Raw genomic sequence first — 27,280 nt, 5'->3', positions numbered from 1 at the left:
TTTGTGGGTGTGTGTGTGTGTGTGTGTGTGTGTGTGTGTGTGTGTGATAATAATAATAAGAATGATCATGATAATTATAATATTTATTATTATTATTATTATTATTGAATAAAATGGATGCTGAATTATTCAAGATATTTCTTCTGGCTGAAATACAGCTAGCATATTTCCTCCTTACACACACACACACACACACACACACACACACACACACACTATGTAGGCCTATATGTATGTATACATATGCATTTATGAGATAATGCATATGTGTATATTGAAATAAAAAGTAAAACTAATCCCAGTTAATATTTGCAGCACTGACAGAAACAAACAGTATTTAACAGAGGAGCAATCCAACTTTTATCAATGATCCTCTGAGACCTTGCTTTCAAAGGTGAGGACATCGCCACCTTGTGGTGAAGGTTTAACACCAAGTTGAAATGTTCAACAGCCCACATAGGAAAACTGTGTGGTCCTAATAATGCACAGGAGACGAGAAGATGGCGTCTTTTCCCCGAGTTTAATAAAACGCCTCACATGCCGACACACTCGTCCACATACATGGGGATCGAGTGAGACAAAAAATGTACATAAGTAAGCATCCAACTCAGGTCACAAACAAGAAGGTATTAAATAAAATGAAGATAAACAGATGTCGGTAGAGCGAGTTATCTCTTCACCTTTCCATCTGGTACAGACACAAGCTATGCACATGAGCAGTTGTCAGTCTGCCACAAAACTACCATAAATGCCCTAGTGGCCTTTGCAAAGGCTTGACAGTTATGCTGTGTTCCTTACACAGATTCCTCAGAAAGCACCATTTAAACGAAGCCTGACCACAGTCGTCTGCCCATACAGCACTGTACAGTACATTCTCCAAAAATACTATTGCTATGCAGTTTCCCTTTAGCCGTTAACTTAATTTTTTTTAGTCATGTTGGATGCTCAAACACTATAAAGCTTTCTTATTTTCTCTCCAGCTTTGATGAGCAAGAAACTCATTGACAGATATAAACATTTGCTTGAATTCATGGATAAAAGAGAGAGGGAGGAAAGACGCACATGCATTGCATTTAAACCTCTCATTGTCTTCACCACAGTGTGTCGTGCCAAAATAAACACTGGTCAGACAGATTGCTCTGTTTCACTGCCAGAACTAAAATAGCAAAGGCACAAGAACAGGCTGCAGAGGCTAAACGACACTTTTATTTTGCTTTATCTTTGTTTGAGGATTGTTGCAAACTGCAATTTTTATGTTATTTGTCCTTTATAAGTATGCACCATGGTAACTGTAGTATCTACAAAATACCAGTAACAACAGTTAATAAAACTGGTGACGTCGTTTTGTCAGTGTCATCAACAAATTATCAAAAATGTACCTGAAATTGTACTATTGTTTCAAGTGGCTGTTAAGATATTAATGAATTATTATGAATAATTTTGTACTGATGCAAAACCACAATTGCATTGGAACATCTGTTTTATTGAATGAACATCTGTTCCTCATGTCAGACCCACAATACCAAAAGTCCCGTCCAAGCACATGCAATTAGCATTCCTCCGCGGGAGGCATGACAGCACATCACAGGTCACTTTTTCTCTTTCGACATGCTGTCGGAGAGCACTCACACATGTTTGAAAGGTAGCATTGAGTGAACTTCATCCTCATTGTCCAACTCCCCAATTAGTCCACGTCCTAATTCTAGCATTTAGTGCTGGCATATCATGCCTCTTCTTGTTATCTTGCGTTCCAGACTTTTGTAAATAGTCATATTTAAAACTTTAATCCCCTCAATGGAAGATGACGCGCAGACTGAAAGTCCGTCATTTAGACAGATAAATGTTATCTCAGTCACAAAGCACTCCTCTTCTTTTTAACTGGCTAATGAGTTTGTTCTGCGGACTCCAGTGGAATGTTTCATCCGCAGCCCTTCAATTTGATAATGCTGTACTTTTATCCAAGATGTCCATTCTCTTTAGCGGCAGCGTCTTCGGTAATACACTTGTCCCTCACTTGTTTGTTGCGGCTTCAAAGCAATGCATTCTTGTGTAGGACAGCGTGCTCTATGTGGGCTCAAAAAGTATTATGTTTCTATTTTCCACTATGCTGATTTCTGTGTATTTAGTAGAAAATAGATAAAAGTAGAAGCTTACTACTGCTGTTTCTGAAAAACAAGTTTGTGAGGTCTTGCATTGATACCACACTGGCAGAAAAAAATTATTTGCAACAAAAAATTGTTCTCTGAGTGAATTTTATGACAAGTAGAACACACCAGTTATGATTTATTGTTAGGCATAAACAAAATATAATCCTTATAATCCTCAAATATTTCACTTCAAGGTCTGTTCATTTTCATCTGGATTATATATATATATATACACACACACACACACACACACATACACAATGGAAGTCAATGGGATCCAAACAAAATGGAAAAAAAAGACTTTTTTTTTGTCAAACTCTTTCCCTCGTTCAGTCTCCAAGGGACCTCAGATAGCATAAATAACTTTCTTTAAATGGTTAAAGGGGTCATGAACTGTCTCTGTTTTTTATTCTGTACTGTTCTCTGAGGTCCACTTATAATGTTATCAAGATTTTTACATAAAAAATAAAACACAATTTAGAAGTAATACGCTATTTTCTGTCCTGTTTTTGACCCCTCTCATCAGATCGCTCTGTTTGAATAGGTGTGGCAGATTGTAGACTCGGAAGTAAACGCCCACTGCTATGATTGGCTAACAGTTGTGTATGATTGACAGTCTATGTCCTTCACAGATGGACTGCAGTGATTTAGGCTAAAACCGCATAAATACTCAGTACATATCAAACGATCTGGTTAACAGACAAAGCAATAGCGACCACCCAATGAAAACAATTACTCACACTTGTGTGCGACATTACTGTCGGATCCAATATAGTCGGCACAGCATCGTCTTTTAGTTTGTCTTTTTGAAAATCCCACGTCGAATTGTACCTTGTTTGTAAACGAATCCGTGGTAAAGTTAAGTGAACAAAAGACCAAGTTCTTACTGACGTGGTCTGGTTCTTCATTAAAAATGAAAAATCTTTATCGTTTAGTTTCTGCGTTGACCTGTGTGTTCGCTTCTCTCGTAAAAACTGCATGCAAAAATTGGTGGGCAGGGCTAATCAGACAGTGATGTCAATCTTCTTCTGCAGAGGTGGAGCTTAGCCACAGTATTATACATCATAGAGTAGAACATTCCACAAGATGTGGTTTGGCAGACTGCCTTCAATATAAGCTGTTTTTAGACTAACGACAAAGTTTTGAGTTCTGAAACTTAAAGGATGTTTTTTATAGTACAATGACCTCTCAGGGAATTTTGGTTTCTCAGTTCATGATCCCTTTAAAATACTCTATTAAATACAAACTTTGCTTTTTCTCACAGGAGGACATGTGTGGTGTTCCACAACTAAAAACATCATGGAAGGAGACGAACTTGCAGCCTGTGTGGTGGATTTGCACTCACATCTTCAAACACCAGCCCAAACTCCCTACGGTCAAGTGATGTACCCGGCCCGACAGCTGGACGGCATCCAACTCCTTCCTCAGCAAGCAGCCATGGCGTCCATACTGCCCGGCGCTATCATCAACAGTGAGTGCTGCATTATCAGGCCTCTGCCACAGTGGATAGACTGATTAATGTGCTTGGTTAAAAATGGAAATCCATGTCAAAGAGTCATCACAGCTCTGATGTGCATGTTTGCCATGGATAAGAGAATTACCAAGGGTCGAGGCTGACCTTCAGTTTTGCAAGAATTAGATATTTACCCTCTTCCATTCTCTAATCATAGTTAACAAGAATTTGATGTGCAACAGTGCATTTGCATTGATGGGGTCTATAGGGTTGAGTTATGTGGTTCATCCCTTTACTGTATAATCAAAATTACAGATATATTGTATCCCAGCATCCATCTGGGACTGATGTGCTCTTGAGCCTAATATTTTTAGAATTTATTTTATAGTATTTGTTATATTATTTGAATAATGCTTTCTGTTGTGAACTGCTCAAAAGCATTTAAACCTGGACAAATATGTAGGATTTTGGAACTTTTCAAAACAGAAAAGTATATTATAAAACAAATAAGAAATATTTAAGATTCTGCACTATTTCAAGGTCACTAATCAATTTTGTATAAAATGACAAAAAAGTAAAATAGAAGCAGTTTTCTAGTGGTCTCAGATTTCTTGACCCCATTGTATTTAACTTCTGCAATTTTAGATGCTGGCTTTTCACAAGCTTTAGATAATACAATATGGATATGCTTGTGTCCATTTCTGTCTTTGTAGAAGACATCTTCCCCTGCAAGGCGTGTGGCATCTGGTTTCGGAGTGAAAGAAACCTCCAGGCCCACCTTATGTATTACTGCAGTGGGCGACAAAGGGACCCTGAGATGGTGGCAGAGAAAAACACCAATATCAGCCATCAAATGCTCCGCAATTGCACATACCCCCAATGCAATATGAGCTTTGCAGGCTCGCATGCCTTGGAAATGCACTTATCCACACATAACAGTGAGTAGACCAAGAAGACATTCTTTTTCAGATAACCATTTGACCAGTCACAAATAAGAAAGACACACTTGTTTAACTAGTCTGGTCAGGTTGGTTTGGTTCTGGAGTGCCGCTGTCCTGCAGAGTTTAGCTTCAACCCTGTACAGTGTTGCCAACTGCTTTCAATTGAAAGTAGCTAAAACTGGTAGCTAAATGTCACTAGATGACATCACAATGGCAAATTCACTGATCTATATAAAGATGAACGTAGTTGTAGATCAGTGGGCAAGATGAGAACTTAGATAAGGTTTGTCCAAGAAGTTGCTATATTTGTCCCTAAACTTTTGAAAAAAGTCTCAAAAGGGGCGGGGAAGTCGCTAAATCTAGCTACAAAGTAGCTAAATTGGCAACACTGACCCTGTAGCCTTAGTAATCCTGAAGACATTGATTAGCTTGTTCAGGTGTGTTTGATTAGGGTTGGAGCTAAACTCGGCAGGACTGTGGCACTCCAGGACCAACGTTGCCTATCCCTGGTCTAGTTTAAGGTCCGGGAATATTTAACTTTCCGTGTTCCGTTCCATCTCGTGCACAGCCGCGTATACACAGCTTTCAAAGTATACTCAAATGTAGTTGAGCACGCATGGAAAAGTTCGACACATGCACAGTACCACCTAATAGACTCTCAACAGTCATCTCGCGCATGCGCTGTTGTGCACGGATAATCCACGGACACTTCTGATGATTAAAATTGCATCACACGAACAGAGTGTGGAACGTGGATGGACGAAGTATACTTTGGGCTTTAGGGGTGTCCAAACCTGTTTCTGGAGGGCCATTGTCCTGCAGAGTTTAGCTCCAACCCTAATTAAACACACCAGCTAATCAAGGTCTTCAGACCCACTAAAAACTTCCAGGCAAGTTTGTTGGAGCTGTTTGGAGTTAAACTCTGCAGGACATTGGCTAGGAGCAGGATTGGACACCCCTGGTCTGATTGATGGTTTTAGATGAGTTTTGGGCACGTGTCACATGGTCAGTCTGCAAGACCAGCTAAATCAGCTTAGGCTGGTTTGAGGTGTTTTTTGGTAGTTCAGTATAGAGAGGACAGGGAATTATGGGTATAGTGCAGGGTGTCCAAACTTGTTCCTGGAGGGCCGAGGTCTTGCAGAGTTTAGCTCCAACCTTAATTAAACACACCTAAACCAGCTCAACAAGGTCTTCAGACTCACTAGAAACTTCCAGGTAAGCGATTTGGAGCTGGTTAGAAATAAAATCTGCAAGATGTTGGCCCTCCAAGAACAGGATTGGGCACCCCTGGTATAGACGATCAGGAAATGTTCCAAACTGTATTTCAGCTAAAGTTATCTGCACAAGCACCATGACTCAGCGTAGAGGAGCCTTGGTTAGACTCAACTTTGTATTGTAATGTTGCTCATTAACACCATTTCTGCTTTCTTTTTGTTTATCAAGGTCTCAAGTTAGATGAGATAACCACTGGAAGCACCTTGAAATGCACAATTTGTGACTACACTGCAGAAACCCTTATGGTACTCCAGTACCACATCCTCTCCCATCTGTCCCAAACCGGCCTGAGATGTGGTCACTGCCATTTCACATTCCAAACCCCCAGAGAACTGGTCAAACACCAGGAGCTGCATGGACATAGCTGTACGGTCAACAAACTCAAAGAAGACAAAGCTGATAACTCTCCTAGCAGCACTGCAGGCAGTCCTCAGCAAGTCAGAACTAATGCAAACACGAAAGACCTTCAGGAAAGCACAGTACAACGTGATATAATTAAAATGTCAGAGCTGGAAAGCACGGAAAGTATCCAGACATCCACTAAGGGTGAGGGAAATTCAGGAAACAAGACTAGTGTTTCATACTCCAGAGTAAAGTCAGAACCTTCCAGTCCCCGTTTAGCCTCTTCACCCATTCAACACCACCTGCCTCCTGCATTTCCCTTACCCCCCTTCATACCACATGCCCCGTTCTCACGGGATATTACGGTGGGCCCGCAAGCATCTGAGATACTGGCCAAAATGTCAGAGTTAGTCCATCGCCGGTTACGTCACAGGGGAAATTCTTACCCTCCAGTCATGTACAGCACACTTGTGCCAAAAGGGGCAACATGCTTTGAATGCAATATCACCTTCAATAACCTTAATAATTATTTGGTGCACAAGAAGCACTACTGCAACAGTCGATGGGAAAACACACACAAGCCACATAACTTCCCTGGACTTCTGGATAAACCAGCAGGCACTGTAAGCCCGAAAATCGGAGCTAGTTTAGCTGTTATGCTAAATGCCGGCCATCCCTCTGAAGTGAAAGGGCATGAGCCTAACCCTTGCAATCCCATTGCAGGTGGAAAAGTGACAGATGAACTGTCGGTGCAAGTTAAAAAAGCGTCAACTCCATCTGGTGCACAGGAGAGACCAAATGGTACACAGCTGGATTTACAAAACCAGAAAATGCCACCCACCGAAACGGACCCCAACCGCACAACATGCGACGCCTGCAAGATCACCTTTAGTCGACATGAGAACTACATGGTGCACAAGCAGTATTACTGTGCCACTCGGCATGATCCTCAAGTTAAACACGCAAACAATAAAGGAGCAGCCAATCAGAAGACAGTACGTCCTCGTAAAAGAAGAAAGGCATATGAGCTGGCGACTCCTGAACAAGAACAAATGCCTCTTATGGGTATGCCATCATTTCTTGGTATGCCCACTATAGGAGGTCCATACATGTCAAAGGACACACTGGATAGCTTCAGGGACCATCAGAGATACAACATGATCCAGGGGTTAGTACCCAAATATCCAGAGGCTTCATTGACAGTTTCAAAATCAGCTCTTGTATCAAAATGTAATACAATCCTCAAGGAAGAAGGTGATGCACCTATAGATCTCAGTAAAAAATGCATGCCACAGTTTGGCAACACTTCGGTTTCCTCTAAAGGACTTATGGATTATCATGAGTGTGTTGTGTGCAAGATAAGCTTCAACAAAGTTGAGGACTATCTCAAGCACAAACAGAACTTCTGCCCAGGTACTATTTTGCAAAACACTTCCGCTGAGAACAAAAGCATCAAAAAGGAAGGTCCTAGAAATACTAGCACCCTTTTAGAGAGTGCCCTCTTTGAGCTCCCAGCTCTACATGGAAAGATTGAGCATCCAAATGCAACTTCTGACATCCAAGCTTCCAGTGAGGAACAACAAATCCCAGTCAAAGTTGACATGAGGAGTGTGTTTCAGCCCTCTGGTGGTTACCCAAGTCCTGCTAAGAAAATGAGACCCGATGAGCAAATCTGGCCTTACTATGAAATCAAAGCCACTGACTACGCTACAGGGATGCTGGTCTCACAAAGCGAACGGAGGCAGAGTCCAAATGAGGGCAGTGAGGGCGAAAAAGACCAGCCGATGCCTGATGGTAGCCATCTTAGCACAGATGACCCTGAGAATCAGAGCAAGTCTTCATCCTTAAAGGACAATCTTGACCTTGAGGACAAGATGAAAGATGCTGGAAATAAACAACATGGCTCCCCTACACCGGAGAGCCATGCAGACAGTCCCGTCAACTGTAAGGAAAGCACAATGCTGGTGCCATCTTTAAAGACTGAGGAAGTCTCAACAAGCTTCAAAAGAGTGTTGAATGGGTCCATTGCCACCACAAGTAACGTAAAGTACTGCCGTCCATGTGACATCCAGTTCAACAACCTCTCAAACTTTATAACACACAAGAAGTTCTACTGCTCATCACACACAGCAGAGCATGTGACATAGTGGACCTGCACCATGTCTTAAATCTAGTCCACAGCAGTATAAAAGTTAGAGCTGTTAACCAGCATCACATCTTGAATTCACATGGCCCGGGACATTATAAAGGCGGGCCCAAGCCCCTAAACATGTAATAAATGTAAAGACACCAGGACAACTTACCCAGTTGTCCCCCTTGATGATGGCCCTGCTGTTTTGAATCGGACAATGGATTCAAATTTACTTTTGTTTTTGATGACTAAAAGTGACCATTTGCCCCCTCTTCTTTAAAGTGGACATATTAAATTTTTCACAAGCACCAGTTTCTCCCCTTGTGGTCAACAACATAAGACATTTTTACGATTCCATGCTGGTGTACTCAGCAGCAGGAGGACAATCAAATCAGGAGATTTATCCTACAGTCATTTATTAGAACCTTTTAAAATATTTGTTGGGAATACTGTGCGTTGATAGTTTTTTGTGTTTTTTATGTATTTATTTATTTAATAATAGTTGCAGCTCTAAAAATAAAATGCAGATCCGAGATGAAAAACAGGTTTGTAAAAGTTCTCTTTAATGTTTCTTTTACAATTACAGAAAGAAGCCACATGAATGGTAGAAACTGATTAAAAAGAAAAATCTACAGATAATGGAGTAACCTCTGTCCGACTAATGTGTCAACATATCCTTAAATATGGCAATCAAGTTTTCTGAATTAATAATTGTCAATACATGTAGAGTCTAGTTTGTCCTTGATGTTTCTTTATACTTCCATATGTTTTTCTTGTCAATGCAGAACTCTTCTTAAAAAGTGACCTGTATGTGTGTTTGTTGATTCGTTATCTCTTTTTTAAAAATATTTGGCTTCTAATGCAATACTTTTTAAAAGATGAAACATTATTTAAAGCAGTATTATGAAAGGGTAACTTTTTTACTTGGACCCCCAGAAATCGTCTGTGTGAAGTGTTTACTAAAGTCTTGCTGGAGAAGGGTTTACACTTGGTATGGATGAGTTGTTGTAATCTTTCCTACAGAAAATAATAATAATAATAATAATCTGCTCAAAAAAAGAAAAAAAAAGTCAAAATGTGTTGCTATGCATGTACCTGTATGGAATGAAATTCCAGAAATGTGGGAAATTTTATTTTATGTGACATAAAAATTAAAATTCTAATCTCAGGACAGCAGTGGCAATGAATTTGCTATGTATCATCTCTTTTTTTTATCATTACTGCACATATTTAGTTCAGGACAATATCTATAGACCAGTGGTTCTCAAATATGTCCTGGAGTACCCCCAGCCCTGCATATTTTGTATGTCTCCCTCATCTATCACACCTGATTCAACTCATCAGCTCATTAGTGGAGACTGCATGACCTGAAGTGGGTGTGTCAGATATAAGGAGACATACAAAATGTGCAGTGCTGGGGGTACTTCATGGAGAGGTTTGAAAACCACTGCTATAGACAGTAGGAGTGTGAATGGCCAAACGTACAAGCACTAGCACCACCTAATGCTAGTTATGATTTAAATATACCTTTCCTTTAAAGAGAATAATAAGCAGTAAACCGTCTTTAAATGGTTGAATAGAAATCACCATTTTCAATCCCCTACTGCAACCAAATCTTCCTGTTTAAAAGCCACCTGTTTTCTATACAGAAAGTCTTTTGTATACTTTGAATGAGGTTGCCAGGTCTGCGTAACAAAATCTGCCAAACTGGTACTCAAAACTAATCCAATCACATTCTGGTGAAGAATGGTTTTCAAAACTGATTCAGAATCACTCTAAAATCACCTTCCGGGGAGTCAAAGCCTTCTTCCAGGCAGTCTAAAAAACAACACGCAGCAACAGTATAAAAAACATTTGTGTGTTGAAATGAATGTGGTTGGGAACTTCTGAGCTACACAACAAGGTAGGCCTGCTTACTACAATGAATGTACTTATGGACAATGTCTTTTATATATATTTCACATGATCATATTTAGAGGTGCAACATCAATCTTTCACAGACATTCTCACTAAAATGTATGTAGAATGCAATTTTTATAATACCGCATCACTTATCACTTATGAATTTAGTTCTTTACCTGTGTTATTCATTATTACTCATTGGTTAATTGATTAGTTCCACCTGTTGCTTGTTTTCTCCCTCAGTAAGTCTGTGTATTTATGTTGCTCTGTTTGGTTTAGTTCTTGGTCTGGATAGTTTTTTTTGGTTATACTTTATTTCGATAGTCCACTTTAGACATTCTACTAACTATAAGTAACTTTGCAACTACATGTCAACTAATTCTCATTAATTTGCAACTACATGTCTACTAACTCTCAGAGTAGACTGTTAGGGTAGGTTTAGGGTTAGTAGAATAAGTTGACAAAGAAAGTGTTAGAAGATATTAAGCAGACAGTCTACTAATACTCTACTAACTGCTAGTTGACATGTAGTTGCAAAGTTACTTGCTGTTAATAGAATGTCTAAAGTGGACTATCGAAATAAAGTGTTACCTTTTTTTTTTAAGTACAAAAATAAAAATATATTTCATTTATAAATTGAAACTAATTTTATGAAGTATACTTTCTACGTGTTCCACAAATATTCAAAGCTGTGCATTTAAGGAAATTGTGCAATAGATTAATAAGGGTAACTTTTTTTTGGACCCCAAAAGCAAATGTTTATTGAAGTCTAGTTGGAGAAGAGTTTACACTTGCCATGAATGACTTGATCTTTCCTACAAAAAAATTAAATTGTCAACATATGTATTGCTATGCATATGTACCAAAAGAAATTCCATAAATGTAGGAAATACTTTGTGGTATAAATATAAAAAAAAATTCATCTCAGTTCAGCAGTAATGGATTAGAGATAGATAGATAGATAGATAGATAGATAGATAGATAGATAGATAGATAGATAGATAAATAGATAGATAATCATTAACATATATATTCAGTTCAGAACCTATTGAATATTTATAAAACTCTATATGCAATATTTAGGACAGTAGGAGTGTTTATGGCCAAATGAACTAGCACCACCTAGTGTTTAGTTATGATTCAAGACAAGAAATCTTTACATTTTAAATAGATAGAGTCAGCTCCTGCAAGAAAAGCAGATAAATACATTTGACTGAACGCTTGAAGCATCATTGCTGCATTTTTAAATCCTTAAATAACAAACGTAATGGCATTCAGATGTTTTCTCTCAAATCCACAGCAGATTGTAAAAGTTTAATTAGTTATGTCAACTACTGTGATAATCGCTTGCACCAGTGTTTCTCAACCCTGTCCTGGAGCCTCAACACTACACGTTTTAAGTGTTTCCTTAAACAAACACACCTGATTCAGGTCACCAGCTCATTAGGAGAGACAAAACCTGAAATTAATATGTCAAATAAAAGAGACATTAGGCTCTTTTGAGATGAGCACATGCCAGAACATCACTGAAACGCAACAGTGAATTCACACAGAGAAAACCTGAGCTGGTGTAAATTTCTACTTATGATTCATTTTCGCATTTTAACATATAGTGACCAATGATGCTGTAAAAAACCTTGACCTTCTTGACGCAAGACACAGCTGAGCTGTCGTACAGCTATCCTGAGAACAGGAGAATAAGATAAGAAATAATTAAAACTCTCCTTCTATACAAAACACTTGATTCATGTGACTGCATAATGATCAAATTACATTAGAAAAAAAATGTCTAATGATGTTAAGTGGGGTAAAATGTGTCCTGATGTAGGCATTTATGTAGACTGCTTCATTGCCATCTCTGCGGAAACTGTATGATTCTTTGTAAAGTTGCCATTGTTTAGCATTTGAAATATATACAGTAGATACTGTTTTAATTAGGAGAGTGAATGTGACATATGCTACTGATACTTTTTGATAGTTTTTATACTGTGGCAAAGACAAAAAAGCCGGACCGACCCTATAGCATTTTGGGGGCCCTAAACAGATTTCAAGATGGGCCACAATATACTCGTCTTTCACTGACACAGACTACATCAGACAACCGTAATAGGGATAATATGTCAAATTAACAATAAGTTATGTGTTGTTACAATGTTGTGTTTTAATTTTTTTAACTTAGTTATATGTGTTTAGACACAATACACTAATTCCATTATTCATAAATTATTAAACAACCATGATAATGACAAACACAACGTGCGTAGGTGAAATTAATAAATAAATATTTCAAATAAAATCCTAAGACCGTGGAGAGCAAATAAAAAAAGCACACAAACTTTCCAATTACAGATAATAAAAATAACTAAATAGTTTACAAAACGACATTTCACAACTGAACTGAACAAGATATTGTTACCGAGTAAAGTGAATTATGCCATCAAGGAAAGCTCTATTGTTGCCCAGGCCTAAATTCTTGCCTGTCTTGCCTTTTTGCTTGCAAAGTCATGTATTACATCATCACAGGACAGCTGGCTGCCAACATCATGACTGATGCTAATTATGGCAAGAGCACTCAGACGTTCTTGTGCCGTTGAGGATCTGAGGTCAGTTTTTATTAGCTAGAGCTTTGATGCCACTGTCACTGGCAGAGTACATGGAATGTGAATAGCTACCTAAAGGTTTGCATATAACTCACATATGCCTTTATAATGCAAGTAGTTCCATGACAAGGTCTTTCCAATCAAAGCTGCTGGCATACCCTATATCTGAGCATCAAGATTGTGAAAGTTATTTAGAAAGTTAGAAAGTTATCTAATCTGATTCAATGATCTATGCTAAGCTACAGCTAAAAGTGCTACCGCCAGACCCGGAGATCGGCTGAATGGATTCGAAAACGGTAAAACTCAACTGTTTAACTCTAGGGGGGTTGGAAAATGAGCCTATTTTCAAAAATAGTGGAGTGTTCCTTTAAGCTAAGAGAAAGGGGGCGGGGTTGACCTCGTTACTATGGATGATGTCAGCATGCTTACTAACTATGCACACAGTGATTGGCTGATAGTCTCTGTCAGAGATTTATTCATAGAAATATTGCAAAGCGCAATGTTATGTTGCCATATTCAAATAAAGATTTTAAAATAAAAATGTTAATTGCCACATTCAAAGAAAGATTTTAAAATGCAGGCTAAGTGTGCTTATGCTTCCCGTAAACAATTAGTGACTATGCATATAAACAGCCTTTCAATTAACAGAGTAGAATAATCATGGCTGATAGTAAGACGTGCAAATGTAAAAGAAAATCAAACTGGACGCAAGCACAGCTGTTACTTCTTGTCCAACTGGTTAATGAAAACAAGGACTCTTTTTCCTTTAAAGATGATGTTGCATTGATGTTTCCTAATCAAAGGAAAATCTGGAGTTGGAATAACCTCCAAAACCAAAGGTGATACATTAAAAAAGCTCATTATCGTCAAATATTTCTAAAATATTTACGTTCCGAGGCAGATTGCCGGCAACAGCCATTTTAGAGTAGTTTGTGGCTTGGTCTTAGTGACTTGGGAGTCCTCTTCACTACTCCTAACCTTTCACAGATTTAGGAGCTAGTTTTAGTGCTACAGCGCTTTGTGAAATACTCTTAGAGCAAAATTTAGGAGTGACGCCCATTATTTTTAAGATTTTCTCCTAAATTGACGAGATATGAGCTACTTTTAGACTTAAGATGTTTTGTGAATACGGGCCCTGAAATCTGAAGGATCCTCTTTCGAGTGACTGGGCTTCAGTCCTGTTCAATCTTTAGTTTTCTCCCTCACCTGTAGATGTGATATCAGCATGATCTTTGAAAATGGCTCTCCAGTGGGTTTCAGCTGCAAGAAGAGTGAACAAATTCTGTACAACTTCAAACAAGTCGCTACTTGAGGAGACACGACTCACAAGTAAACCTCATCTGAACACACGGCATGGGGCCCCCTGGTGGACACAGGGTCCTTATGCAGTCGCTTATGTCTTTAAGTTTTATTACTGGACTTGCTGATGCAGTGAAAACCTTGTTTCCAGACTCCTGCGGCCCTGTCTTTCCATGGGCCTGATTTAACCTTTTCTTTGCAATTTACATTTATGCATTTGCCAGGCAATTTCATCATACTGTGGCTTAAGACAAAGACAGCTTCTCTTAATCCGAGTATTTAAAAGATGTGTTTTGTGTCACGCTTGACTATTGTCATGGCTGTCAGGTTGTGTATTGTCAAAATCTTCACTTAGCCAACTTTGATGGTTGTAGTGCATGTGATAATGACTAATCTTTGCAAAACAATTCACACTGGAATCGATAAAAAAGTGTATTTCGTTCCACACACATGCTTCATAATCAAGTCATTTATTCATATATTTAATAAAGGATGACATTGCATTGTAAACATGCATGACATTTGTGCAATATTGCAATAGGTTTGTGCATAACTGCGAATCATTTCAACCATTAGCAACCGAATAAAAGAAACAGTATTTATGTTGTTCTGGAGTCCAGGAAGTTTATTTTAAGATAGCTGCCTATAATTTATATAATAGAACATGATTTTTTTTATTTTTTATTTATGAAATGATATTTATGATATAGGCTAAACCATAAATAGACTTTTTTTGTTTATAAATTAACAATGTATTGGTATGAACACACACTTTATTTAAAATAAACAGCACCTTTTCTCCTTGTGCAGTGTTTTGACAATTTCGAAAAAGAATATTTTTTTCATGAAGAGTGTTAAATAATTAAATTAGTTTTAAGGATTAAAGTGGGTCAGCGAGAAAATTAAAGCAACGACTTCTAAGCAGCTGTTCGGTGTTCCTTATCAGAGTGGATTCCGTAGGGGTCGGAATACATGTACTGCTTCATTGCAGGAAATACAACAAAGAAAGATGCCATTTTATTCAGTCATTAAAGAAGGTTGATCACAAAGACTTCTCTATAACTGGTATTCTAGGGGAAAAGGCTATATATGATTACATCATTAAGTTTATTAAAGAAACGAAGTTAAGTAAAATAATTTTAAAAAGTTTTATTTTTTTTATTATTATTTTTTTATTTTATTTTAGTTATTTATTTTATTATTAATAAAATGAATAATGTTTTTTTTTCTTCTTCTCGCACTATGTCAATCCCATAAGCACGTATTCTGTTCCACACTCCAGTCCAATCAGTGGCGGTAATGCACCTACAAGTTGGTTTGCCAACCGCCAATAAACACCAAAGAAGAAGAAGAAGAAGCAGCTGTTCGGTGTTTTCACAATCACAACAAGCGCTGGGACTTTTATTCTGGAGGACACCAAATGCGGGACTCTTACTTTGACTCTCGCATGTCTTCTTGTTGCTGACTCTCCACGCCGAGCTGCTGCACCGGGAAAATGTCTCGAGTTTACGTGGGAAAATTGAGCTATCGCGCCAGAGAGAAAGATGTAGAAAGGTTTTTTAAAGGCTATGGGAAGATACTGGAAGTAGACCTGAAAAACGGGTATGTGATATTCTCTTTACTCGAGCGAACTGAATGTGCAGGCGAAGCAGCGATTGAGTCTTTAAGAAGGATAAACTCTTGTTTCTTTTGCTCCACACGATTCAAAAGAGAGCTCCAGAATGGATTAAATAGCCCTGATAATGATTTGCGCATAAAAATGTGTTTGGAAATATAAAATCGGAGTTTAATCCGTGTTTTTAAAGCAGGTTTGTTTTAGCGGTTTTAGCCCACCAGGCTAAACTCCATTGTTTCCAGGCTGGCCTCGATTGAGTGCTTCCTTTTGCCTTTTATAGCTCCAGTCACTAAAAATGAAATCTAGTTGACATTTAATTTATTTTATAAATACAGTAGGGTCCAAAAGTCTAAAGCCCTGGTGAAAATGCTTATATTTAGATTTTTTTTAAATTTATTTTTTTATTATTATTTTATTTTTTTACAAATGATATGATCAACAATTTGAGTGAAAATATGAGAATATTAATGAAAGCCGCGTTCTAGTTGCACGATGGTCAGGTTTTACGCAACGTGTGGAGTTCATGTTATCTAGCGTTTCAACTTTTAACCCTCTGTACGCCGTTAGTGCTTTTTTATGTGCTTGCTTGTGTAATTTGATTGAATTGTATTGTTCATAAAAATATGTAGGCCTATATGAAAGCGCAACGGTGTAAATAATGGCTGAGCTAAAGAAAAAAGGTACGAAGCTTTTGAGAACTCGTGCCTAAACTTGCTGTTTCATTAGGAAATGTGATCCTGGGCCACAAAACCAGTCATGAGGTTTAATGTTTTGAAATTGAGATTCATACATCATCTGAAAGCTGAATAAATAAGCTTTCGATTGATGTATGGTTTGTGAGATAAAACTATTTGAAAATATGGAATCTGAGGGTGCCAAAAAAAAAAAAAATCTAAATATTGAGAAAATCGCCTTTAAAGTTGTCCAAGTTAAGTCCTTAGCTATGCATATTACTAATCAAAAATTAAGTTTTGATATATGTACGGTAGGACATTTACAAAATATCTAAATGGAACATGCTCTTTACTTCATTTCCTAATGATTTTTGGCATAAAAGAAAAATCGATAATTTTGAGCCATACAATGTATTGTTGGCTATTGCTACAAATATCCCCGAGCTACTTATGACTGGTTTTGTGCTCCAGGGTAACAAATATATCAGTACAACAGAACATTTTACTTATCTAGCCATTTACAGATGTCTTTAAAAATTTAATTAAATATCTGAAAAGTCTGATTTGATGATTAGAGACGGCTGGATTTTGTGTTTGTTATATCATAAATCTCTCCATCTCTTCAGATATGGCTTTGTGGAGTTTGATGACCCCCGAGATGCAGATGACGCTGTGTGCGATCTGAACGGCAAAGACCTGTGTGGGAAGCGAGTGATTGTGGAGCACACCATAGGACAGCGGCGCGATGGTGGCACTGGCAGCAGATCTGGAAGAAGTAAGACACTCATTTACTCGCTCTTCCACAATACCATATACCAAAAACTACTTATGTGTCATAGGAACATCTTTTTCTTTGGTTGAAGTTGAATTGTACAAACACTGAATATTTTCAGGCTTCTCAAATGGAGAGTTTGGTGCTCCACATGCCCGTTATAATTTTTCATCCTTATACCAGAATAGTTCACTCAAAAATAAAAATGTGCTGTTAATTTACGCCATCTGCCATGTAGCTGTCATTTTCTTCTTCAGTAGAACAGTAAAGATTTTTAGCTGAAGTCGTGGTCCTTGTTTCGTTAAGTGTAAGTCAGTGGTTGCCTGTATTTGACATTACAAAGTAGGGCTGCACGATAAATCGCATGCGATATTTAACGTGCATCTTATCAGTAAAGCCGGTTCTGTAATCAGCGGTAAATCTCCATCACCTGCGGGCTTTCACATTGAGTAGCATTAACTACACAGAGCCGTTGTTCACTGACGAGCTGCGCAAAACCATGATCATATATGAACGCGATTTTTTGCGCAGCTCATCAGTGAACAACGGCTCTGTGTAGTTAATGCTACTCAATGTGAAAGCCCGCAGGTGATGGAGATTTACCGCTGATTACAGAACCGGCTTTACTGATAAGATGCACGTTAAATATCGCATGCGATTTATCGTGCAGCCCTATTACAAAGCATATCAATTACTGCCTGTGGCTCCTGACGACATATTGAGGTCTTATGAAGTGAAATGATCATCCTGTGCAAGTAATTGAACATTATTTACAACATTATTAACTGTATCCATAACCTCAGGCAACAGGGAAATCTGATTCTTTTCCGCAAACTGGTTCTTTCAGACCATTCGTTTCAATGAACTGGTTCAGTTCACTAGTTTGTTTACATAAACACGCAATGATGTAACACACACACACAATTATATTATTAAAGCACCCAATAATGATGTGAAACATGGTTGTTTTCCATGCCTTAAGCATGCAAAGTGAAGAAACTAGTCTTCATCAGTTAATCTTTCTGCATAAATGCACATATCACTAGCTCATTGGTCTACACGTTTTCATTTTTGGGTGAACTGTCCCGTTAAGAGTGTCCAGTCTCTGTATGAGAAGCCTGAAAATTGTATGTTAGGGTGTGTTCACACTTGTCATGTTTGGTTCGATTAAAACGAAGCCTGGTTCGATTGCTCTGTTAGTGCGGTTTGTTCGAGTAATTGTGAACGCTGCCATCCGAACCCTGGTGCGCACCAAACAAGCGGACCGAGACCGCTGAAAAGATGGGTCTCGGTCCGCTTCCAAACGAACTCTGGTGCGGTTCGATTGATATATGAACGCAACACGGACCAAATACTTCTAAACGAACCAAAAACAGGAAGTAATGACAAGATGCGACGCTATGCGACATGATTGGACGACGCGGTGTAACCAAAACAAAATGAGCAGAGGGCAAATGTGGAGCAACGGTGAGGTAAAGTGCCTTTTATGAGCTCTTCGTGAGTTTGCAGGTGGTGAAAATACAATATGTACACGCAAGAATGAGCGCACTTAGTCCAGCAGACGGCATTAGGTGTGTTCGACTTAAAGCGGCGCTGAGCAGACCGATCAGTTAATGGATGGCCGCTTTAAGTCTAACGCACCTTTTGTTTGGGGTGTTCGGTGAGTTGTTCCGTCACGATATATACGTCATTCCAGCCGACCAATCAGGTTGTGAACACATCACTATGCCTTTAGGTTCGCTGTCAAAAATGCCAATGTGAACGCTAAGCGGACCAGGACCAAATGTATCATTTTCCTTTTTGGTCCGGACCAAATGAACCAAACGAACCGAACTACAAGTGTGAACGCACCCTTAAATTCCAAACCTTACTACATATACAGTTTCTGTTGAACTTTTTTAGGGAGTGAAATTGTATGAGTGGTAATCTTTAGAATATTACTGATCGGTGATTCTTCAGTTGGGAGTATCTTGTATCTGTCCATACAAGAATATCTCAAATTTAAAAAAAGGATTTATCTCAAGTAAGCTCTCTCAAGTGTCCCTAAATGAAGAATCACCTTAATGAGCTAGTAATTCTGAGTATTGTAGTTTCTGCTTCACTATATGCAGATTATAACGGTTGCAATATAATGATTAAGTTATTTATTTATAAATGGAATAACTTATAATGTCAAAGCTAGAAATTTAACACTCAATGTTTTATTAAAAGAGTCTGACCGCCTGCCCCTTTTGCTGGCCATGGTGTCCCCCTTCCCTGGGCCCCTGGGCAGACCATTAAAGCGAGCCAATGTGAAAGAGGACCGCTTTTCCCATTAAGCCGGGTGGTGAGGATCTCAAGGGGTTTAGGAGATGTGGTTTGAGCTCTTTTAGGTGTTTTGGTTTCGTTTCTTTTGACATTTTCCCTTTCCCCAAATAATTAATCTCTTAAGTACAGCGTAAGTATGTTATTTGGTGGAATGTTTTCAGTTCTTGAAGAAGATAGTTCACCTAAAAATGATTGTCATTTACTCACTCTCATGTGATTCTAAAACTTAAAATTCAGTTTGTACATTACTGTGCTCTAGTTGAAGTAAGCTCAGTTTTTAAACCATATATAAAACTGACCTTTTCTATAATTTCATAGCTTTTTGTAGATTATTGCTGTCTTTAAGTGTTAATGTGTGTGAAATCCACAGAGTCTTAAAGGCCAGTGTGGAGACTCTGTTGTGTTTTTCCTTTCCTGAACGCTGTGCATCTTACTCTCGTCACTCTGAAGGTAGTCGGTATGGTCGTGGAGGAGGGGAAAGGTTCGGCCCACCCACTCGCACAGATTACAGGCTGATTGTGGAAAATCTCTCCAGTCGCTGCAGCTGGCAGGACCTGAAGGTACAGAAACACTTTTTAGTTTCACGTTTTTAGTCTTAAGGCCGTTCCACACTGAGCGAGAAGGCGAGGCGAATCGCAGACGAACTGAGCTTTCACACCGAGCGCGAAGCGATTGATCGCCTTCTGCTGATTCACGCCTGCACGCTAGGTGGCGCCGACCAGCAATGCATTTTTCCTCCGATATGCATCTCATATCGTACATGGATTTAAAATCGTCCGCTGCTCGACAGCATTAAATTAGGATAAATAAAGTTTGGTTCTACGTCAGAAACAAACTATCTGTAATGCTTACAAGAATACATCCTAAAATATGTGTAGAGGTACAATTAGCATCAATCTACACTTGAAAATGTATGTAATTATTCATGCATTTGCTTAAAACCCACTTTAAACCATCATCGAGTGCTTGTAGTAACTGATTGTGATCTATAGATTAATAACGCCACACTGCTTATTGTTATAAACATCCTTTATTGTTATAAAAATACCATGAGCTGCATACAAAACACTTACAGAAAATATATCGTCATACTACATTTAAGTCACATGTCTATTTGCTTTCATATTTCATGTGTAGAAAAATGTTTCCCTTGATTTTTATTTATTTTTTTAATACGGAATATCTAGAGAGTGAACGCGCTCTGACTCGTGTAACACTCACACACATGGAAGAAAATGGACAGTGCTCTCCAGATCACATAATTCAGTGGAGAATTAATAGAAATTATATTAAGAACATGTGAGAATAAATCTGTTCTCGGATAAGAACTCCTCTTCTCTCTCAGAATACTCTTCTTCTGTGTTATTTGTTTACACTGGTTTTCGAAACAGCGCCACTACTCTCACCCTTTTGTGCAACAGCAGCTGCTCCAGACACGTGATCTAAGCTCAAATGTAATTGGACAGCCCGTTTCATCGCGGAGCGAATGATTGTGCCTGGTGTGAATAGTCCCATAGGGATCTATTATTTCGATTCAAAAGCGTCATCGCGCCAAATTTCGCGTTCAGTGTGAAAAGGCCTTTAAGTGTTATGTTTGCTGAGGGAAGCCTTACTATTATTGTTGCATGTTATGGCTGCCAATAGCCAAGTCACTTCTTTTCTCCCTCTGTATTAACCCTTGTGCATCAATTTAAGATACATTGAGGTCCTTAAAGGATAAAAATGTCTGTGTTAAACAAAGGTCATTAGTAGGGATGTAACGGTATTATTACGATATTGTCTTGTGGGCAAAAAGTGTAGTTTTTCAAATATATTTAATCTTATTCTAACATAAAAGGTCTTTATAGTTGTGTTTTGGGCCATTATGCTTTGGCACAGTATCTGTCAAAGGAACTAAAACCGAAAGCACAATATGGCTTAATCCCTTCATCAAGTCTGTTTTCGCTGCGCATTTCAAAGCGAAGCGCACAATCCGTTCAGGCGATCAGCTCATGATCTGGTGTTTTCCGCGGCTCAGAATTAGGGTTGGGCCGATAGACGATGCCATCGTCCATCGCTGATGGCTGACAGACATCACGATGTTAAGCTGACACCGTGATTAACCCCCCCCCGCAATTCAATGCATTCCAGTTCCGTGTTCGGAAAGGAAATTAAGTGTACTACAGAAACCCTAAAGGGAATAAATAGCCTACGAGATGGGAGGATAAACATATATTTCAATACTTTTCTCGCAATTATATCGTTGGGTAAGTATAGGCGACTGTATATAAATTGCGGGCATCAGGGAGCCGCATATTGAAATCGCTTTTGATTGCGCGCGCTCATTTTACTTTCACTTTCACTTTTGAGATTGGCGATCACAAGGACTCTATACTATGGAGCGGCAGTACTTACCACACATTTGACAAGATTAGATGTTTGTCATTGGTGCTCAGGATCTGCAAATCATTCGCCATCATCCTATCACAATGAATGTGCTGTGAGTTTACCGCGTGTTTGGGAACCACCACCAGTTATTTTCACAGCAGATGATTACTGCATTTTACTAGATTTGCAGTGAGACACGTTTTTGTAAGCCTGTTTTCACTGAAGCTGGAGTTTTCCGTCAAAATATAAGCTTAAAGGTGCAGCATGAATTGCTGACAGCTAGTGGTTTAAATGGGTAATGCTACTGCAGTCCAAATTCAAAATATCTCTTTCAAGTGTAGAAATTAGGAAAGAAGTATTGTAATTTCCCTACTGTAGTGTAAAGCAAAAATAATATACCTATGAAATATTAATTTTCATTTATTTTACGGTGCAATTGTTTTACAATATATGGCTATTACTGTATAGGAATAACTAATATAAAGTTGTTGTTATCGTTATTATATTCTAATTTGTTTGGCTTCCTAAAACACCAGTGTGAATGTAATTTAGACTGAAACAGTATATCACAAACAAAAAGAGGGTTGAGTTGCCTTTAAAGTTCAGGTATAAGCAATTCGCTGACATTCTCCTGAAGTTTTCTTAGTTAAGATCATGGGTTAGAGCTCTTAATTTTTAACTATCAAAAGTGCATTCGAATAATTTAATTTTAAAATGTGCAAAATTGTCATTGTCTGTGACTAAAATGGTCGCATTTGCGATCCAAAATATTAATTTGCGAGTTTATTTTTTTTTTTTTGCGGAGGTCGCCACTGCCGACTATATATATTTACATGTTATGACTTAAAAATGTGCATGTAATGCCTTTTTTCCTGATTGTTTTGCGATCACATCTTTTGTTATGTTCACGTATTAAACTGAGACGATGCGCATCAAAGTTTTAGTGGAAAAAAGAGTTTCAAACAGTCCTCATCTCTGCAGCACAGCAGCGCTGACACACACCTGATAAACGCAGCTCAGTTGTGCAGCGCGAGAGAGATCGACATGACGGAGACGTTGCGCGTAAAAGTGCACAACTTGAACAAACTACAACAGGTAAAGCTGTCAGCTGTGTGGATATTGGCAATATCGTTAACAATTCTCGTTTATAATCATTACTAATATGGATTCTTATCCTTACTCGATTTGTTTTGTCTGGAGCCCTGATACCGTAGACTTTATAAAGATATTATCGTATCGTGAGATTTTTGATATCGTTACATCCCTAGTCATTAGTGTTATATTTTTTTCTGCTTTCACTGACATTTTGTTTACCAACATCAGTTCTGATCATAAGTACTAAAATAATTTTTCAGGATTTTAACCCTTTAACTACCAGCTTGTTTACATAATCTCACTGTTATTGTTCATTTTTCATTTACTAAATGCCAAGCAGAATTTTGGGTGGATTATTATAGTCTTGGATAAGTCATTGATTAGAAACATCTTTAATATTTTGATGCATCTATTTATTTATTTTTTTCGTGAAGAAAAAAACAACTACCATTCACACAAATTTCTCAGTACACGCATACAATCTACACTCTGAAATCCATACACCCACAAAATAATTGTAATTACATAGTTTCTATTCAACTGGCCTGTTTTTCCAGCAGAAAAAAAAAAATCGAATATTTGCTTCGTAGATCAAACCTGAGAAAATGGTGCCATCAGGTGGAAAATAATAAAATAAAAAATATATATAGTGTAATTTTGAAGCCTTGCCAACAAAATTAAAGCCTGTAAACAAAGAATGCACGAGTTTATGCTTAAATGGCATTGAGATTAAATATTGCTGTTTTAATAGGTTTCAGTCGGTACATTTTTGTCCTTAAGGTCCTGAGTATAATCTTTTTGTGCGTATTGTAAAATAGATTTATGAAAGGAAATAATAGTGAAATATTAACATTTCAATAAAAACACATTTTGGCAAAATGCATGCTTTTTGCATTAACACAGCCAAAAAATAAAAAGACCCTAAGGATGCACAAGGGTTAAACTATTATGTACTTTAAGCCTTTAGGAAGTCAGTCCTGTAAACATGATCAGTGATTTGTTCTTGAGAGTCACTATCGTGTCACGGATTCACAGGACTACATGCGTCAGGCTGGTGAGGTGACTTACGCAGACACTAACAAGGGCCGCAAGAACGAGGGGGTCATTGAGTTCAGGCAGTACTCGGACATGAAAAGAGCCCTGGAGAAACTGGACGGCACCGAGGTCAACGGAAGGAAGATTCGGCTCATCGAGGACCGGCCTGGTGCCAGACGCCGCCGCTCCTACTCTCGCAGCGCCTCCAGGTGCAAACAAATCAATTTTAGAATTGAATTACGTTCTAATGTGGGAGACATTTAACTGATAGTTAACTAAGACTTTGCATGTCACAACTTGATGTCAGGATATTAGTAATAGGCTAAGTGAACTTTGCTTGTAGTAAAAGCTTCTTTAGAGTTTCACAGTGAACACGTGTGTGTGTGTGTGTGTAAAGTTTCTTGCTCTCATCCCTCAGGTCTCGCTCCAGGAGCAGGAGGTCTCGCAGGAGCCGAAGCCACAGCCGAACCAGTAGCCGCTCAAGGTAGACAACTCAAGTGAATTAAGACTTCAGTTTTCCACTGTGTGAACTTGAAGAGAAATAAAATATGACTTTCTGTTTTAGAAAACATTTAAAGCTCTGGTTGGTTGTGTGCAATAAAATGCTTTCATAGGATATTATACAGAAGTCCTTCTTAAGCTTTTATTAAAAGTATTCTTAGAAATGTGTAAACAACAGAAGCAAGTGTCCATCTCATAGTCCAAATCACTGAAATCATTTTATTTTGAAACCGCGAGATAATGATGTATTCTCCTGTGTTTGCGTGGATTTATAAATGATTTACCTTACAAATCTTATGAAATGGCGCACGTTGCATTCCCAGATGAACGTTATAATAAACCCAAACTCACAACAACATGCACGGATGGAGTTTGAGACGCTCCACACATGTAAATGATAGCAGTTCCTGTGAACGGAGCCGCTGTGAGACGCACGTGCGTAACCTACACGCCTATAACTGCATCTCACATAATTATTTAATTAAATCGTTATGCTTAATTATGATTTTTAAACGGGTTTAATATATCATGAGGCCTTGGAAAACAGTCTAATAATGTGTTTTATGGATTCTCGTCCGTGAAATGCACCACTTCCGGTATTTTGCCGGTTAGTTGACGCAGGCAAAATGAAGTCGAGGATTTTTAAAAATTGAATAGTCGAATAGAATCGACAAATCGCGACAGCCCTAAAGCAGACAGCACACAAGAACACTTGATGAAATGAGTGCTGTGCCTGCCTGTGAGGAAGAGATTGTGAATAAAAAATAAATATTAGTCGAATCTGAAATACAAATTTGCATTTGAATGCAAAAAAAGTGCAATCGAATGTTAGGTGTGTGTCAGGGAGAGTCATCAGTGGCGCACGAGATGCAGTGATGATGTAAGTGTCATTGTTGCATTTTAATGTTTTGTTAGTCTAACCCACGAGACGCGCCGCTGCTGCGTTATTCATTTAAGATATTAGAGAAATATAGAAGCTCAATGTGGAGAAAATTAGGTTAAAGGGGTGGTTCACTGTTTTTTTTTTCTAGGCTTGATTGTGTTTATGGGGTGCAGTCTAACATGTTAATGCTTATCTTTTTTTAAAACGCATTATTTTTCACATTTACCTTTATTCCACACAGCTCTGTCCCTTCTCTGAGAAACGCGCTGATCATTTCCTGCTTTTATGAAGCCCCGCCCCCAGAAATAGGCGATGGGCTCTGATTGGTTAGCTGGCCCAGTGTGTTGTGATTGGCTAAACCGCCTCTAGTGCGCGTCTAAACGTCCCGCCCCTCACCTCAGTGGCATGTGCTCCGGTTGTATTGTAAACAACGGCGTTGTTAATATCGCTTATCAGTTTGAGCCCGATTGAGAAGCAGAGGATATTATTGAAGAGGATTGTGCAGAACCTGTGCAAGCATGGCTTTTAAGGGTAGGCCTATGTTTTTTGTTGTTGTCTCATACTTTTAGATATGCTGTTATTTGTAAATGCTACTGCTTATTAGTGCTGTGTTCGCTGTCACAGAGATTTGACGATACGAGTATCGATACAGCTGTCCCTGTATCGATATTGTGGCACGTGTGCAGCAGTGGACCGCGCTTAATTTGAATACGAGAACAACGTTTAAAACGGAGTAGAATAGTGCAAGGTTTCTAAAAAATAATGAATAGAGCATAATATTATAGGCTACAACAAGGTGTAATCTGGCCGCAGAGGATCACAACCGGGGTTGCCTGATATAAAGAGACGTAATCCCCAAAACAGAGCTTCCCACTTGCGCAATACAGAAATATCTGCTAAGTGTGCTACTTATCTTTGTCAACCTGGCAACCCTGTGTACGCGCGGTCTCTCTCCACTGCGGACCACCGCGTGCTTTCTGAAAACACTGGTTAGCTTGCAGTTTAGCGATCTCCACTATTCTATTTTCAGAAAAGTGTAATTCATCAAGTTTTCATTTATGAGAGAGAGAGAGCGAGAGGCTGTGTATGTATGAATTACCACCGTTTTGCGGCATTTCTCTATTAACAGTGAAGCTGTGGCTTTAATTCCTTTAGAAACAATAATGTTTCCAGCTTCTTGATGGAAAGATAATGTAGCTCTTGAGCGATTAAGCTATTTAGTTGATAAAATTGTTAAAAAACGTTAAAAAAGTGAAATCGCAATCAACCACCCCTTTAAAACTGAAACCAAGCCAAACCGAAACAGAGCGCATATTCAGCACATTTTTAGACCGACAAATATGACTGCTGTACTTGCATCTCAAGATGTATTGAAAGCCATGCAAAGTTAAGAGTTTAAACCTTTAGAAAATATGTTGTGAATTTGTGGAGGTTTATTCCATTTCGCTGCGTCATGTTTTTAAATGCAATTTTTGTATTGAGCAATGCATAAATAGATGATACTGTTTTGTTCATAATTGTTTATGCAATTTTACGGAATTATATTTGATTTATGTTAATTTAGACGTTATGCACATTTTTATAGACCGTTATTTCATTGCATTGACAATTTAATGCGCTGCATTATTTTACTCATTGCACCCTCCTGTGGCCTCGGGAGACAAGCCAAAAGTTTCTTTAAGACTTATTTAATCTGAATAAACAAAGACGATATTTGTTTAAATTTTATTTTGTGTTTTACTGTTAAAACAAAAAATTATTTGTTGTCTGTCTTAATAAATTGGATAAATTAAAAATACAGTGGTTAAATTGAAACTTTTTTTATTGCACTTTGTTTTAAAAAAGGTAAAGGTAAAAAAAAGTCAATAGTTATCAATACTATATGAAACATTATATAATTGATACTTTTTTTTTTTTTTTTTTTTTATTTTAACCCCAACC

General features: G+C 38.3%; 2 protein-coding genes across 3 annotated transcripts in view; both read left to right on the top strand.

Annotated features, from left to right (window-relative positions):
• LOC107668719 (zinc finger protein ZFPM2-like) overlaps positions 1-8,443 on the top strand; it is a 52,991-nt gene extending 44,548 nt beyond the window's left edge. Inside the window, exons 6-8 of one of the 2 annotated variants that reach the window (XM_016460692.1) lie at positions 3,412-3,618; positions 4,314-4,538; positions 5,985-8,443. In XM_016460692.1, coding sequence (XP_016316178.1) covers positions 3,412-3,618; positions 4,314-4,538; positions 5,985-8,305 — 2,753 coding nt within the window. In that variant the 3' untranslated portion in view covers positions 8,306-8,443. The remainder of the gene's footprint in view (positions 1-3,411; positions 3,619-4,313; positions 4,539-5,984) is intronic. The other variant, XM_016460693.1, reaches the window with a different exon arrangement.
• Positions 8,444-15,475: 7,032 nt separating this feature from the next.
• LOC107668713 (serine/arginine-rich splicing factor 4-like) lies at positions 15,476-24,443 on the top strand. Its single transcript, XM_016460685.1, has 5 exons — positions 15,476-15,692; positions 17,006-17,154; positions 19,909-20,018; positions 23,956-24,164; positions 24,374-24,443. The coding sequence occupies exons 1-5, from the start codon at positions 15,586-15,588 to the stop codon at positions 24,441-24,443; spliced, it is 645 nt and encodes a 214-aa protein (XP_016316171.1). The 5' UTR covers positions 15,476-15,585.
• Positions 24,444-27,280: the final 2,837 nt, after the last annotated feature.

The sequence above is a fragment of the Sinocyclocheilus anshuiensis genome, unplaced genomic scaffold (assembly GCF_001515605.1).
Source record: "Sinocyclocheilus anshuiensis isolate Anshui unplaced genomic scaffold, SAMN03320099.WGS_v1.1 scaffold108, whole genome shotgun sequence".
Classification (NCBI taxonomy): Eukaryota; Metazoa; Chordata; class Actinopteri; order Cypriniformes; family Cyprinidae; genus Sinocyclocheilus; species Sinocyclocheilus anshuiensis.
The sequence above is the reverse complement of the archived record's forward strand: the minus strand, read 5'-3'. Positions and strand labels throughout refer to the sequence as shown.